This window comes from Balaenoptera ricei, chromosome 2, assembly GCF_028023285.1.
Source record: "Balaenoptera ricei isolate mBalRic1 chromosome 2, mBalRic1.hap2, whole genome shotgun sequence".
NCBI classification, from domain to species: Eukaryota; Metazoa; Chordata; class Mammalia; order Artiodactyla; family Balaenopteridae; genus Balaenoptera; species Balaenoptera ricei.
Genome location: NC_082640.1, coordinates 120,963,175 through 120,977,573, shown reverse-complemented (window position 1 = coordinate 120,977,573; position 14,399 = coordinate 120,963,175). Strand labels below are relative to the sequence as shown.

Here is a 14,399-nt window from a genome sequence, read left to right as displayed (position 1 = left end):
CCTCCAGAGCACTCACATAAAGCCCAGTGGGCTCCTGCCAAAATCCGCAGGCCTGCAATATTCTAAGTAAAATCATGCTTGTTCTTGGGGCCCGTGGATACTTTGATTTAGAAAGGAGAAGAGAAGAAAAGGAGAGCTTCCTCTGCTATAAAAGGAGATGAATACAAGCCAGGCAATTTCTTTAACCTTCCAGTTTATCATCCCTGAAGGCCTTCTTCTGATCATGTGGGGAATTTCTGGAGATTTATACCTAGAGCTATGGAAATCCATTCTCTCTAGGAGGACCAAGCACTTTCTGGCTGTGTTATTTAAATTCTGCAAAAGTCTATTCCATATGCAAAAGTTAAATTAATATATAAGAGTGATTATTAACTACCACCATAGCATTGCCCTGTCTGAAAAATACAAGAATCGTCTCTGTGAAAAAGGGTGGACGGTTTCTGCAAAGCACCTGTACCTCTGGCTGTCTTGTCAGAGCTGTTGATGATTAGCCTTCTGAATTCTGGATTCTGCTGAATTGGTTTCCTGCTCCATGGCACTTACCTGATCAAGACTAGCCTGTTCTTTGCCAAGTACTATGGAAAACTTGGTTCACAGCACTGAAAAAGGATACATCTAATTCACTCTGGAAAAGAGAAAAGAGTGCAAGGATGAGAAGGAGACACTGGGACACAATGCACTTAGCAGAGACAGCGGCTGCTCTGGTTGCCAGCCTGAAAGCAGGTGGGAGAGGCTGCTCTGTAGGGAGAAGCCTGAGTGCGGGAAGGCCCTGAGTTTGGGACAGTGATTTAAAAAAAAGAAATAGGCTGCAGTTTAGAGGACTTTTATAGGTTAGAACAATTCACCTTTAGAGTGTAGAGGGAATAAACTAATGCAACATTTACAGATCACAGGTAATCTGATAGGTATATACAAAATCGTAATAATGTGCACACAGTTTGAATCCATCAGTTTTACTTCTAGAAGTCTCCCCTAAGGGAACAATTAAATAACGGCACAATGATGTGTGACAGCATATTCAGGGTAATGTTATTTATAGTAGCAAATTGCTGAAAACAAGCTAAGTGTCTATCAAGGGGGGACTACTTAAATAAATTATAGCAAATCCACAAATGATGACATAGGTACATAAGTCCCGACATACTGTTAAATAAAAAAGCTAGTCTGGGGCTTCCCTGGTGGCGCAGTGGATAAGAATCTGCCTGCCAATGCAGGGGACACGGGTTCGATCCCTGGTCCGGGAAGATCCCACATGCCGCGGAGCAACTAAGCCGGTGTGCCACAACTACTGAGCCTGCGCTCTAGAACCCGTGAGCCACAGCTACTGAAGCCCACACACCCATAGCCTGTGCTCCGCAACAAGATAAGCCACCGCAATGAGAAGCCCATGCACCGCAACGAAGAGTAGCCCTCGCTCACCGCAACTAGAGAAAGCCCGTGCACAGCAACGAAGACCCAACACAGCCAAAAATAAATAAATAAATAAATAAAAATAATAAAAATAAAAAATAAAAAAGCTAGTCATAAAATGGTATATACAGCATTATCCCCTGTATATATGTAGATAGATATAGATATAGTTAGATACAGACAGATACATAAAGCCTAAAAGGCAATGTACCTAACAGTATGTATCAATAAACGGCATGCTCACTGATGATCTGCCCTTTCTTTTTGCTCATATGTATTTTTAATTTTTTTTAATGAACAAATTTATGTCCTGAAAAAGTCACAGATGGAGAAAAGATGAAACAGCTAAATTCATCTTTGAAGGGACTTAAGGTTTGTCAAGTGCAGCACTGACAACTCTGATCCCACTTCCTCAACAGCAACAGCCTTCATCTCTTGCAAAACTGCCTCTTTTGAAGCTAACTGGGCTGGCTTTCTGTTTTGTTTTTTTTTTAATAGTAATCTTTTATTTATTTATTTATTATTATATTTATTTTTGGCTGTGTTGGGTCTTCGTTTCTGTGCGAGGGCTTCCTCCAGTTGCGGCAAGCGGGGGCCACTCTTCATTGCGGTGCGCGGGCCTCTCACTATCGCGGCCTCTCTTGTTGCGGAGCACAGGCTCCAGACGCGCAGGCTCAGTAGTTGTGGCTCACGGGCCTAGTTGCTCCACGGCATGTGGGATCTTCCCAGACCAGGGCTCGAACCCGTGTCCCCTGCATTAGCAGGCAGATTCTCAACCACTGCGCCACCAGGGAAGCCCTGGCTTTCTGTTTTGAAATGTGATGTTAAGATGCTCCTTTCAGCCCAGACAGCATGAGATTGATCTCCACATTTAAGACTTGGAAACTCTAAGATTAAAAATAGCCCCAGAAAGACTGTTTAAAACTCACAAACCTAAAAATAAATCTTAGATGACAAGGCATTCGCCATGAGTGGGACAGATTCTATTTTCTTTCCCAGGGTTCTCTTTTCTCTCCTATTTTTCTTCTTTTTGCTACTGTCATCCTAAACCGGGTCATCCCTTAGTACTGTCCAAGTCCTGTATAATCACCTGGCTTAAATTAAATTCTAATCTTTACTTCTGTGGTTTATGTGGTCACTGACTCTCTCCCTAGAATAAGAGCTAAAATTCAGCAACCTGCTATTTATTCTTAGTTACCGAATATAATAATTTTAAAAACCTTAGCAATGATAGTGCCTGTACCCACGCTTTATTCTCCCAGGTTTAAAACATTGCTATTTTGGGAAATCATATTCTTCTTGATAGGTGTTCCCTTAAAGTGACTAACCATGGCCAGCTCTGAATCACAGACCCTGACTTGCAATCAGTCTGTCTAAGAAAGTGGTCATCAGGAGATAAGCTGGAACTAGAGCTATGCTGTCCATATGGTAACCACCTGCCTCACGTGGCGATTTAAATCAATTAATATTAAATAAAATTATAATTTCAATTCCTCATTTACACTAATCACATTTCAAGTATTCAAGAGGTACATGTGGCTTAGCACCTACCACATTGGATGGCACAGATAGAGAACATTTCTATCACTGCAGAAAGTTCTATTGGACAGAAAGTGCTGGTCTATAGTGCTCTCTCCAAGCAATCAATAAGAAGATGGATTTTAAAACCAGCCCCAGTGACCCTGTCCCTGCAAGGCCAGTCTCTGGAATGGCCAGACCTCTTGCTCTTTCAGCTTTGGAGGGCACCAATCCTTTCCTAGCTAGAGGCACTACCATGTCGCAGGCCACTAGGCAGCTGCCCAGCTCCAACCGCTGAATTAGGAAATAGCTGACAGCAAGCCTCATGCATTAAGGCAGTGGTTCTCAAACTTAAGCATGCATCAGAATCACTTGGAAGGCTTGTTAAAACACAGTTTGCTGTGCCTCAACCCAGAGTTTCTGATTCAGTAGTCTGGGGTAGGCCAAGAGTTTATATTTCTAACAAGTTCCCAGGTAATAATTATGTTGCTGGTCCAGGAACCACACTCTGAGAACAAACTGCACTAAGGCAATGAAAACAGCCTAGTCGATTGTCCTGTAGAGAAGAAGTCTGCCAAACTTTACTTCTGGCATTAGGAGTTCGGCTGAAGATATAATTTTTAACATGAGTTTCTGGACTTCCCTGCTGGCGCAGTGGTTAAGAATCCGCCTGCCAATGCAGGGGGACACGGGTCTGAGCCCTGGTCCGGGAAGATCCCACATGCCGCGGAGCAACTAAGCCCGCGCACCACAACTACTGAGCCCGCGGGCCATACCTACTGAAGCCCGCACGCCTAGAGCCCATGCTCCACAACAAAAGAAGCCACCGCAACGAGAAGCCCACACACTGCAATGAAGAGCAGCCCCCGTTCACCGCAACTAGAGAAAGCCCGCGCGCAGCAACGAAGACACAACGCAGCCAAAAATAAATAAATAAATAAATTTATAAAAACAAAACAAAACATGAGTTTTGTCCTTAGCAGGCTTTAGTGCCCTCAGAATTACTAATTACGTAGCAGATCCCACTCACTGCCTCAGGAGGAAGCAGCTTGGAAACAGTTCCTTCCTAATCCTTTTATTTAAGAGCAAAATGAAACAAACAAAACAATTTTGAAAAATCAGCTTGTGCCACTACTACTTCTTAAGAATGTCTAACTAAGTCTCAGGAAGGCCTATAGTAGCAGAGTAAAACATCTTCACTGATTCTTTTTTGAAAGACTGTTGGATTTCAAACTAACTGCAAAGCTAAAGTCATCAAGATATAGTGGTCCTGGCAGAAGGATAAACATATAAATCATTAGAACAGGAATGAAAGTCCAGAAATAAACCCTTACATTTATGGTCAATTGATTTTTGACAAGGATGCCAAGACAATTCAATGGGGGGAAAGAATAGTCTTTTCAACAAATGTCATTAGGACAATTGGATATTCACATGCAGAAGAATGAAGTTAGACCCCTACTTCAAACCATATACAAAAATTACTCAAAATGGATCAAAGACCTAAATGTAGGAGCTAAAACTATTATATATATAAAACAAATATAACATTGGAATCCGTAAGTCTGAGTTGGGAAAAAAAAGAACACCTAAGAGTAAATCTTTATGACCTTAGGTTAGGCAAAGCCTTTTTAGACATGACACTAAAACATAAGCAACAAAAGAAAAAATAATTTAACTTTATCCAGATTAAAAACTATTGTGTTTCAAAGGACACCATCAACAAAGTGAAAAGAAAACCACTGGGGCTTCCCTGGTGGCGCAGTGGTTAAGAATCCACCTGCCAATGCAGGGGACGCGGGTTCGAGCCCTGGTCTGGCAAGATCCCACATGTCATGGAGCAACTAAGCCCGTGAGCCACAACTACTGAGCCCACACTCCACAACTACTGAAGCCCGTGCACCTAGAGCCCGTGCTCCGCAACAAGAGAAGCCACCGCAATGAGAAGTCTGGACACCACAACGAAGAGTAGCCCCCGCTCGCCACAACTAGAGAAAGCCTGTGCAAGGCAACAAAGACCGAATGCAGCCATAAATAAATAAATAAATAAATTTATATAAAAAAAAGAAATACTGATACATGTTACAACGTGATCAGCATAACGTTGAAAACATTATGCTAAATAAAAAAAAACAGTCACAAAAGACCATATTTTATTGTACTTTATATAATTCTATTTATATAAAATGTCTAGAACAGGCAAACTTATAGAGACAGAAAGTAGACTGAAGATTACCTAGGGCTTGGAGCAGGTGGAGGGGATAATTGGGAGAGAAATGCTAAATGGTATGGTGTTTCTTTCTGGGGTGATGAAATATTTTAAACTTGATTGTGGTGATGGTTACACAACTCTGGGTACATACTAAAAACTATACACTTTAAATGGGTGAACTGTATGTTATTAAATTACATTTCAATACAAGTGTTAAAATAAAGGACTGCTGGAAAGGAACTCATGTATTCCTTAAGGGGACTTGGTTTTGATCCTCAAAACAAGGGTTTGGATGGAAATAATTCTTAAACTAAAAGGGTCCTGGTGTCCTAGGAGGGGAAGCAGAAGAAAGAAGAAAAGAGAGAGGAAGTTCGATAGCAAAATATCTTAATTGAGAGAAAGACACAAGAGGTTCTTAGTCTTATAGAACTGGTTCTTTATAAAGATCTAAGACACACGTAGGTTTCTAACACTCTGGATGAGCCAGAAGGAAAGGTAACGAAAATTTGGCATCATTTGATTTTTAACTTTTACACATTAAAGCTCTATATTAACACATATTTTTGACATAGACCCATTTCTGGGAAATTGAGCCAAGGACGAAAACCATTTTTTAGTCATTAGACTTACCACTCGGCTGAAGTAGTCGTCTAAAACTTCCACGAAGTTATGGATGAATTCATAAATTGCCATCTCATTCTGAAATAAAAAAGGAAGGGTGCAGTTAGTTTTATTTTTATTTATTTATTTATTTTAAAATTTTTATTTATTTATTTATTTTTTGGCTGTGTTGGGTCTTTGTTGCTGTGCGCGGGCTTTCTCTAGTTGCGGCGAACGGGGGCTACTCTTCATTGCGGTGCACGGGCTTCTTATTGCGGTGGCTTCTCTTGTTGCGGAGCACAGGCTCTAGGTGCATGGGCTTCAGTAGTTGTAGCATGCGGGCTCAGTAGTTGTGGCTCATAGGCTCTAAAGCACAGGCTCAGTAGTTGTGGCACTCGGGCTTAGTTGCTCTGCGGCATGTGGGATCTTCCCGGACCAGGGCTCGAACCCGTGTCCCCTGCATTGGCAAGTGGATTCTTAACTACTGCGCCACCAGGGAATTCCCAGGTGCAGTTAGTTTTAATATGACCTATTGGGGAAATCAGACATGGAGCTGCCCAGTCAGCAACCAGGTTTTAGAGCAATTGGTAAACAGATAATGTGAGCAAAGCAGCTTTCTATTGACAAATATTCAGAATAGTTCTAGGACTTATTTGTTTAAAAGAAGCTTATCAATAGGGGAAATGTAGAAAACCTTAACCTCTAAGATTTTCTGAAAAGTCCATGATGAATCTAGCTGAATTGAAACCAGATTGTGTCTGGTGATTATAGAGTTTTGAGGTCTACTCCCTGACTTCATCACCAACTGGCTAAAGCCAGGGTTTTTTTTGTTTGTTTTTTTTCCCCCAGGGTCTTCATGTCATCACTTTTCCAACTGTGAAGATGGGGAAATCATCTCAAAGTTTGGTTCATGGATAAAAAAACAATCAACTGAGATTTCAGAGTATTTTAGATCTTAAATACCCTTTCAGGGATTCCATGGCCAAAGGTGCTATTGATCTGGGACTGACCATTTCTGAAAAGGTGAACTATATCTGATGAGATGTAATTACGACACAATCATATTTACAGTTTGCTCTGCCTTCTGAAATGTCAGCCTATGTTTAATGCCACAGTTGTTTGGCCTCTACCCTTGTCTAAGCTGCCGCACTGTGCCACACAGAATGAGGGCAGGAAACTGGTATTGCTTAGGGTCGAGGAAGGCATTCTGTGGTTTTGTGCTTCTCCACAAATTGCTCATCTAATCCAAAAAAAATCCTAGGTTTATCTCTTCCACACAGTTTCCCCAGCCTTGATAAAAACCAATATCCTTCAAGAGTCAAGATAATTGTTATGGAGGTAAGTGGGGAAGAAAATGTCAATTTAAGGAGGAATAAAAATCAGACTGCTGGGCTTCCCTGGTGGCGTAGTGGTTGAGAATCCGCCTGCCGATGCAGGGGACACAGGTTTGAGCTCTGGTCTGGGAAGATCCCACATGCCACGGAGCAACTAAGTCCGTGAGCCATAACTACTGAGCCTGCGCTCTAGGGCCTGCGAGCCACAACTACTGAGCCCACGTGCCACAACTACTGAAGCCCGCGTGCCTAGAGCCCCTGCTCCACAACAAGAGAAGCCACTGCAATGAGAAGCCCACGCACCACAACAAAGAGTAGCCCCCGCTCACTGCAACTAGAGAAAAGCCAGCACGTGTCAGTGAAGACCCAACGCAGCCAAAAATAAATAAATAAATTTATTTTTTTTAAAAATCAGACTGTTATTCATAATTTTCTTGTATTTTCCATAAGCTCTTCTGTTATCTTACCTCAGTGTCATTAACTCCTACCACAATGAAGAGAGCTGCATACTGCCGATATATCAGCTTAAAATCCTTATATTCAATGAAAGAGCACTAGAGAAAACACAATTAGACATTAATTCCTATGGCTGACAGGGATTTCTTCAATATGGCATGCATAATTTCTAGGTTCTGATTTGAGTATCTGTCAACACATTCCTAGAAATATTCAGCATTAAGATGTTACACAGTCTTTGCTGGCCGCCTCCTCACAGTACTCAGGGGAATGCTTGGAAGCATCTCTAGTGGGAGGTGGAGAAGTGGTCTTGGAAAAATGTCTGAGTGTTCACATGGGTTCCCACCTGTACTTCTTCTCATTCCTTTGCTTGGCTCTGTGTGGAACTCAGCCAGCAAAGAAAAGGCTAGTAAATAATCAGCATTTTAGACTGCCTCCAAAAGTGAAAATAAGCCAACATGATAAAGAAGATGTTCTTCTTTCCATCTCCCCTGGGCTCTTTTGAGATTCCGTTTGTACCATCTGATAGTCATTCAAGAGCCAAATATTACAGAGCATACACACATGCAAAAAAGAAAAAATCTTGATTTCTTTTTGAAAAGAATCAATGTAGGCTCTTTTTATAAATTATTTAAAGATGGCTTTTGTGTGGCAGATACTAGACAAAAATCTCCCATTGTAAATATTGCTTTATAGGAATTAATAACTAGCTTACCACTACTGACTAGTGAGGAAACAACTCCCTTCCCGTTCATCTCTCTCCTAAAGCCATTGTACAAAGGGGGAGAGGAAGGCACTGGGTGGAGAGGAATTGGGTAGCAGGCTGAAGGTACAGTGTTGACCTTCCTTTGGATTTTTGGGTGCGCTTGACCAAATAGGATTGAGCAAGAACGGTATGACTTTTTGCACTGGGATATGTTGCTCTATGGTGCTCAGATGTACCTGGGAATGAAGCTGCAAGTTTTTTTGTTTTGGTTTGGTTTGGTTTGGTTTTTCTTGGCCATGCTGCACAGCTTGTGGGATCTTAGCTCCCTAACCAGGGATCGAACCCGCATCCCTGGCAGTGAAAGTGCAGAGTCCTAACCACTGGACCGCCAAGGAATTTCCGAAGCTGCAAGTTTTGATTATGGCGTTTCTTCCACGGGAAAGCCATTCAACGATCTATATAATGGAGGCGTTTGAGGCTTTTATTTGACATTAGGATAAAAGTATTAAGTCCAGGACCATTCTGCAGCTTTTGGTTCACTGTAGAGCCAGTATTACTTCTGTTCAGTCAGATCTTTCAAGGAAACACAATCTATTTGAAAGAACTGAGGAACATTTTTCAAAGCCTCTCAGGAGTTTCTGACATTCAAAAAAAAAGTATCCAAGCACCTTTGTGGATAAAATAAAAATGAAGCTGAGACTGTGTTACTTTGGTACCTGATTGTGCTAAAAGCCCAGTGGGTTCCCTTTAAAATCTAAGATAATTTAGAATGCTTCAAAAATATCTAATGGTATGTTCATTTTAAAGCATATATTTCAGAGGGTAACCTATCAGTGAAAACTATGAAATTGTGGAGTGCCTGCATTCTGTAGAAAGATTCAAACAGAAATACTTCTGCAGTTTGTTTACCTTTACTTAAAGTATGTGGCTATTAACACAGTCCTTTAATAGTTTTTGTTTTCTTTTGACAACTACATAACGCAGTGTGTGCCACGGCAGGCCAAAGTAGTCATTCGAAGAGGACTCTGAGATGTTCTGACTGGAAAATCAATTTAGAAGCCAAGGGAAACACCGTTCTAATGCGTAACTTGTGAGCACTGATGTAGCTTAATATTTTGACTTACCAGTGGTTCCCACAAGCAGCCTTTCTACATATGCGCTGAAAAAGAGAACTAGCAAAATTAATGGGTGATTTAAATAAGCTTTCTGAATTTGCATTAGTTTGCTCAGTGATTTCCAAAGGATTCCAAGTTTAGGGCCTAGACTAAGTAATTCTCCAATTAAAGTCCTTTGTAAAAGTAGACTCAGTTTTTACAATTCCTGTTTACTATTATTTTAACGATTTAATTTAACCTCAATTTTGGCAGAATGGATAGATTTGTTGTTTCATATGAATTTTTTAACTTCCATTTCTCCCATCTATATAATAAAATAAGACAAGTTCAAATCAAGTTTGTTTTGTTTTTAAATTACTTGTTCCAGTATTATGTTGGTGGTAAATTTATAAAAATGATAAGCAGAAAAAAACTGCACTCCACATGAGAATCATGTTATTATCCTCCGGCACAAAGTGGGTCTTGACTGTTCCCCTCTATACTGGTCATCTGACCTTCATCTTTTGGCTTAAAGAAAGCCATCTGCTACAGGCACTCCTAAGAGTTCCAAGGGCTGAATTCATATGAACAAAAAAAAAAGGTATGTCTATTAGCAGGCTTAAATTTGAGCTGCCACTTCCATAGTGCAATAAGACAAATATGCTGACCTAAATATGAACCCAAGACTTTTCCTGATTTTCTTTGCTTTTATTTTCCTTAAGGGGATGTAAAGAGAGCTATGCGGCAGTCTTCATTTCACTTCATTTGTTAATTTTCCCTAATAGCTATTGAAAGAATGTAGTTCAAAGAAAACGATGGCCCCTGAGACTCAGTAATAATAAATCTGCCACTGCTGAGTTGAATGCAGAGATCAAAGAGAGAATCAGAAACTTACTTGTTCACTGGATCGAGAGAGACAGCTCTTTATGACTTCTGTTTCCAGAAGCGTACGCTTATTAATCTCCACATGTTCATAGTACTTAGAAAGTCGGGTCTGCCCTTGTTTATTCACCATGAGGAAAAATTTTATCATTTTTTTTTCTGGCCAGTATTTTTCCAAATATAGTTCAAAAGTTATGGCGAGGGGTAGCTGTAACCAGAACCTGAAGAATAAAAGAACAACAGAAAGGCAAGATCAAATTTCTCAAGAATCATATTAAATGTGTTCCATAGATGAACCAGAAGTAAAACGTCTTCTGATAACATTGGTCTTCACTCCTATGAACTAAATGAGACTTTAATAAATAACTAAAGATAAATTTTCTTTAGTTATCCTCCAAAACATTTTTGAGTATCCACAGTAGTTCTACTCATATTCATTCAATTGTTTCATCAATCTTGTTGGGCGCCAACTATGTGTCAAGCACCAGAAGGAGAATATGGATGAAGAAGTAATGATTTCTGATCTTCAGATCATGACACCTAGCAAAGGTACTGGATAGGTAAACAAATAACAGCAGTACAAGGTGATGAGTTATAACTGGGACGGGTATACTTCTGTGGTGCACAAAAGGGAGGGACAAGGAGCATCACGGGAAAGTTGGGAATGGCTTCCCAGACAAGGGGCATTTAAGCAAGATCTTGAAGAATGACCCAGAGGGAAAGTCTCTGAGGCACAGAAAATAGGGGTATGAAAGCTCTGGGAAGTTCACTTTGGTTGCAGGTCAGGGGGCAAGAAGAATGGTCATAGGAAATTGAGCTGCTCACATAAGATAAAATTGGCTTTAGAAGTTATGCTAAGGAATATGAAATTTATTCTATGGACAATGGAGACAGGATGTGTAGTGAAGCTCTTCTTTCCTTAGTGTTGAAAGCAGTAGTAACTTCAACTATTTGTCAAAGTCCTCGAACAAGGCCCTGTAACAAGTCCTATAAGGTTCTGTACTGAGCAATTTACATACATTATTTAGTTCTCACAATTTTCTGCGGCAGGGACTTCTGTTATCCCCATTTTAAGGACAAGAAAACTGAATTGTACGGATGTTAAGGCACCCAGCGTACCTGGATTACTGTGTGTCAGGGGTGAGATGCAGCTCAGAGGCCAAGCGCATGCACAGATCCATGACACCCCTACTCCTCCTCATTCATGCTTGTGGGTTTATTTGAAACTCAGCTGTATTGAATCCCATGTTTGTTATTCTTACACTTAATATAGTTTTTGAAATAATCAATGCAAAAGCGCACAATATTGACCAATGGCCAGTTCTTTCATCATGAGCATCAGAGCTGTCTCATTGGCCAATCTTACAATATCATATTCACATTTTGTAGTATCTTTGAAAATCAGTGCAAAAGACCAAGGTTAACAACAGTTCTTAAGCGAAATTTTAAAACTTGGAATAATTTTACAGAATAGTTGCAACAGATGATGAGATAATATTTTTATATTATTTTTTGCCTTCCTAGCTCATCTCTTTATTTCCTAAACCCTATCAGACAGGCGGTTATCTCATAACAATTCCAAACATTAAGAGCTGGTTAGAGGCAGATCCAGTCTGGCAAAGCCTGGGGCTGCTGTGTTCATTTGGTGTGCAGAACAGGATGTCATCTAGACCAGCTCAGCCGGGGATTTGACAGCTGTGCCACAGGGGGAGGCCTGTGGTCATTCACTCCCTTTTCCAGGAAGATAAACTCACTACTGTAGGTGGCATTGCAACATACTCCATGTTATTTAATCACTTGGTGTTAAGTCCTGCTTTTATCCTCCTTACAAATTACTGCCAGTAAAAATGATGGCAGATGACTAATAAATTAAGATTACCATCCTTTCTTTTATTCCCTTTCAGCAAAGTTATTTTAAAACCATCTTTATGAAAGTTAGAAATGACAATCCTATACCTTGGATTCCAACTGCCAGGTAAAAGAAAAAAATATTGTCTCAAAGGTACTCATGGCCAAACCCTTGCCTTTAAATGCCCTGGTTGCATTAAGTGGTAAAATGAGATGTAGAATGATCCCACTGAGATGCTACACCAAGGGATCAAATTGGTTTCCACCTTACAAGCACAGCATTCCTTCCCACTGACTTCAAGAGCAAGGATGACAAACAAGGACGTGCTGAACTGATACTCATTAGGACACAAGTCTTGAAAATAGTAGCTGAAGGCATCTAAAGACTTGAATACAGTATTTTTTTTTGCATGCTCATAAACAATTACACGATTTACAACTGTAGGATACACAGTGGTAATAAAGCGGACAAGCAAAACTGTGAAGTATTTCTATTATAAAATATACAACACCAAAATATACAATGTGGAGACTCAGAGACAGGTACATGTTGGAGAACTGAAGATGAATGAATAGTAACTTTATAGTAGAAAACCTAGCACACACCACCTTAACCAAGTGATGAAGGCTAAATCATCAACGATGTCATGTTCCACCCCCACCACCATATGACATGATGAGAAGAGTACTTCACCTCTGTGGTATTCTTCCCCAAACCCATAATCCCACTCTAATCATGAGAAAACCAGGTACATGTTGGAGAACTGAAGATGAATGACATAAGCACCTATCCTGGTTACTAATTACCAGGGAGGAGGGAGATCAAATAATTATGAAACTGAGGCAGGGCAATAAGAAGGAATATGCTTAGACAAGTGCTGGGAGTGGTCAGGGAGCAGATATGAACTTCCTCTGTTAATATACTCTTTGCATTCAACAACACACGGGCTGGGAAAGATGTCTTGATTGCCAAGAAGGTAGGAGATTCCACACCCAAGAACTTGTGTGAATGTGTGTGAAAAATCAAGGAAGAATAAAAAAGAAACTTTACTGGGGAAGACATTACACAAAGGGTGCTAGGATGCCTAAAGGCCAAGACTAGGGAGGTTGGTAGATTTCACAGTAGAATATAAACAGATCAGCGTCCCAGCGCCCTACATGATGTAAACTTAATGCTTAGAGAAAAGACAGACTGGAAAGATTGAAGTAAGTATTGAACTGGGCACAGTTTTCATACTTCTGATGGTGTATTTCTGGGAGTTAGAACTGGAAGAATCTTTATAGGTTGTCATACCCAAAGATGACAAATAGATTTCAACTTGGGTGCCAACTTTGATTAACTGTACTAACCGCATTGAGCACTGTGTTGGGAAGGATTCCAAAACTGTTTTCAGGTTCAGAGCAAGACGATGTCATGAATAATTAGTAATGTCAGCTGTGGGTTAGGAAGCAGGGTGTGGCAACATATGCACCTTGTATCTGTCATCTCTGATGTGCACTCCCTTCATTTTGTAGATGGGAAAACTGGTAATCTGAGATGCAGAGTGAAGTCATGAATTCTGGTCTCTTGACTCATAATGCTGTCTTTAATTTATCACATCGCCTCTGCCTCACTCAGTGTATTAGTGTCATTAATGTCCATTTAAGCTTCATAAGCATCAACTTCAGGTATCTTTGGGAATGATCAACTCAACATTATCTTTTCTAATGCTGCTGCACAATTAATGGAAAATACCAAACGATTCACTGCACGAAAACAGTAGAGTAGGAAGTTTTTGGAAATGAAAATGTTATTTCATGATGGCTAACATCCTTTCTAGCTCTAAACGCTTTCTATGTACCCCAGAACCATAATATTGTAAAACTCACACACACACACACACACACACACACACACTCAGGGAATATCAGACAAAAACTTTGTTTTTGCCCCATGAAAATGACTGAAATAAAATCCCCCAAGTTACAAAGCCAATTTCCACCAAAAAATGTATAGTACTTGTAAGGTATAATAGTCAAAAGCATGAACTAGGTAGAGCTCGACTGTTTGGCTCTACTACTTATTAGCCTTGTGATTCTGGGCAAATTACTTAATCTTTCTGTACTCAGTCTGAGGTACAATGGGAATAATATTAGTACTGACCTTCTAGGTTGTGAGGAGTAGTTAGTATAGTAACATTCTTAGAACAGTGTTTGGCAGTTGGCATGAAGTGAGTGCTATGTAAGTGTTGGCCAATGTCATTACGATAGTACATCACCTTTTCCTCAGACAAGCCTTTACTGCCTATCCCAATCCCTCTTTCTAACCACAAAAAGTTGGCTATCTTTTCTTTGAACCC

The 14,399-nt window shown here is 40.3% G+C and overlaps 1 protein-coding gene across 7 annotated transcripts in view; it reads right to left on the bottom strand.

The window, feature by feature from the left end:
• Nucleotides 1-14,399, bottom strand: part of AP4S1 (adaptor related protein complex 4 subunit sigma 1) — a 103,583-nt gene that overhangs the window by 60,455 nt on the left and 28,729 nt on the right. For 5 of the 7 annotated variants that reach the window (XM_059914051.1, XM_059914049.1, XM_059914052.1 and 2 more), the window contains 3 exons: nucleotides 10,226-10,433; nucleotides 7,542-7,628; nucleotides 5,774-5,839 (listed from right to left, as the gene is read on the bottom strand). In XM_059914051.1, coding sequence (XP_059770034.1) covers nucleotides 5,774-5,839; nucleotides 7,542-7,628; nucleotides 10,226-10,363 — 291 coding nt within the window. In that variant the 5' untranslated portion in view covers nucleotides 10,364-10,433. Of the gene's footprint in view, nucleotides 1-543; nucleotides 626-5,770; nucleotides 5,840-7,541; nucleotides 7,629-10,225; nucleotides 10,434-14,399 lie in introns of all 7 variants that reach the window. The other 2 variants (XM_059914054.1, XM_059914053.1) reach the window with 2 other exon arrangements.